Below are 2,382 nucleotides of genomic sequence, written 5' to 3' on the forward strand. Positions count from 1 at the left end.
GGCAAAATCCCCTCCCCTCAACTCATCATTTACAAACCCAAACCAGAAACCCAGCTTGTTATCCTTTTCGTTTTTTTTTTTTTTAACAGGAAAAAAAAAACCCAACATCTACTGAAGGTATGAGCCATAATTTGTTTCCAGAAAGGGGGTGGGGAAGTAAGTCTTAGGTCTGGAAGCGAGTAAGTCATTGGCCAGACCCCAACTCCATCCCTGGAGCCCTCCGAATATTCGATGGCTCAGAGAACCATCCTGGAAATCTGCCTCTTCTAGGCGGGGCGGGGGTGGGGAAATTCCAGTGAGAAAGCTGAAATTCCAGTGTCGTGTCTGACGTCAAAGACCCAGTTTGGGAAAGGGAGGGGAGACCTGGGGAGGGAATTCCTGGGGAGCGTCTGACGTCAGAAATCTAGCTGGGCGGAGGATGGGGGGGAGAGCTGGGGTGGGAATTCCTGGGGAGCACCTGCAGTCAGAAGTCCGGCTTGCGGGCGGCCACCGACGCTCCATGACTGCTGGACAGCTCCCGCTCCCCTCCAGTGAATGGGCAGGGGTGCGGCTGCAGTTGGGGCTGGGGCTCGGTAGACGCTTCCGGGCTCCCCAGGACTCCGCGGCTGGCAGGGTCCGGGACTCTGCAAGAAGCCACTGTAACTCCCAGGTGGTCCTCCGACAGCAGAGGCACAGCCTGGCTGCAAGAAGGCTGGCTGCGGCTGGCCTAGCGCCCAGGGATCGCCCAGCAGATAGAGCGGACGCTGGGACAGACAGCAAGGCAGCTCGGCTAAGGCAAGGGGCGAAGGCGTAGGGGACCGCCCTGTCGGGGGCTTCGGGACGCGGGGGCGGGGGCGCCGGCGCCGGCGACGACGATAATCGCCCTGGTCGAACATATCCTGGAAGGCCGGGTCTAGGGCCCACAGGTTGCCTTTGCGCTCTCCGGGGGCGCCGGGGCCGCCGTCCGGGGGAACCTTCACGAAGCACTCGTTGAGACTCAGGTTGTGCCGGACGCTGTTCTGCCAGCCCTTCTGGTTGCGCTCGTAGTAGGGGAAGCGACCCACGATGTATCGGTAAATACCACTCAGGGGCAGCCTCTGCTCCGGGCTCTCCTTGATGGCCATCGCGATCAGCGCTACATAGGAGTAGGGGGGCTTCTGCAAGGGGTCTGGCTCTGCCCCTCCGGCCGGTTCGGCTGCGCCTCTGCAGACGAGCGCCTCCGCAGAGGAAGTCCCAGAGGGCTCGGGCTCGGCAGCGAAGTCCTGAGTGGCCATCTGCGCTTACTGGGTTCCGTGTAACACGCGCGCTATCCTATGCGCCCCTGGATGGACCCAAACGTCCAACGATCTACTCGCCTTCTTTTCTCTGCTGGCCTAACCGCTGGCACCTTCTGCTTCCTCCCCCGCCTTTCCCTCCCCTAGATCCTGGCTGACTCAATTTGGTGTCTCCAGAGGGTCAGAGGTCCAAGAACGAGAATCGAAGTTGTCAAATATCCTTCCTCCCCCGAGTTCGAGTCGAGTGCAGATCGAAGGGGAGAATCAACCTGCATCCTCGGGGTAAAAGTTAAATTTGTCAGGCCTCTCTTACCAAAGGGAATGCATACTCTCTGGAAAATGAATCAGTTGACATGAAATTCTGTAAAAGGAACACAAGCACCTCCCTGGTTTCCATAATAAAGTTGAAGATGCGTTCCGGCCCTTGGACTCAGCGTAAAGCCCTTGCCTTGTAGTCCGCTGCCCTCACTTTAGCAGATTCATGAAAACTGGAGCTCGGAGGCGCACCCCCCAACGCCCTATCCTTTACCCCTTAGCTACCCAGATGTTATTTCTCCCTCCTTCAATACCTTTCCCTTCTACCTCCCTATCACCAGCTCCTGCTCAGGACTGTCTTTCTCTCAGAGCCTCCCCACCAGCAGAGCCTTGTCTGAACCTCCCCTACTCTGCTTGTAGGCTGTGAGCTGGAGGGAGGAGTTCTTGGCAGCTGGGAGGGAGATCAGAGCTTAAAGTTCTGCCTGCCGGGAGCAACCCTCCCCTCTGTGCTCCTCAGGCTGGTTTTATTTTTAACCCTTAAGCCGAACTACACGTGTATGTGTTTTCCCCACCTAACACTTGTGTCTGGCAGGAGCAAAATATAGATAAAATGAGAGGCCCCTTTGGAATCCAGGAGGTGAGAATGGGGAGACAGGGGGAAGTGATTATTCTTTGATAAGAAAGCCTGACTCCTCCTCCTCCAGGCCAAGAGGCAGCTGACCAGGGGCCACCCTTAGAGGAAACAGAGGCATTGAGCATAGGGTCACTGGAGAGCTGGGGACCAAGCCGGGAACAGAGCCCAGCTGCTTCAGTCCTGATCTGTTCTCTTTGTGTAGCTGACATTTGTATAGATTTAACGATGTTTATTATACAA

The 2,382-nt window shown here is 56.8% G+C and overlaps 1 protein-coding gene across 1 annotated transcript; it reads right to left on the reverse strand.

Annotated features, from left to right (window-relative positions):
- Positions 1-395: 395 nt before the first annotated feature.
- On the reverse strand, positions 396-1,677 carry LOC138154458 (forkhead box protein L2-like). The gene has a single exon (XM_069079264.1). It carries the CDS (start codon positions 1,251-1,253, stop codon positions 396-398), a length of 858 nt encoding a protein of 285 aa, XP_068935365.1. The 5' UTR covers positions 1,254-1,677.
- Positions 1,678-2,382: the final 705 nt, after the last annotated feature.

This window comes from Petaurus breviceps, unplaced genomic scaffold (assembly GCF_028583685.1).
Source record: "Petaurus breviceps papuanus isolate PSGF00001 unplaced genomic scaffold, PetGlider_PUasm1.0 91041, whole genome shotgun sequence".
NCBI lineage: Eukaryota > Metazoa > Chordata > Mammalia > Diprotodontia > Petauridae > Petaurus > Petaurus breviceps.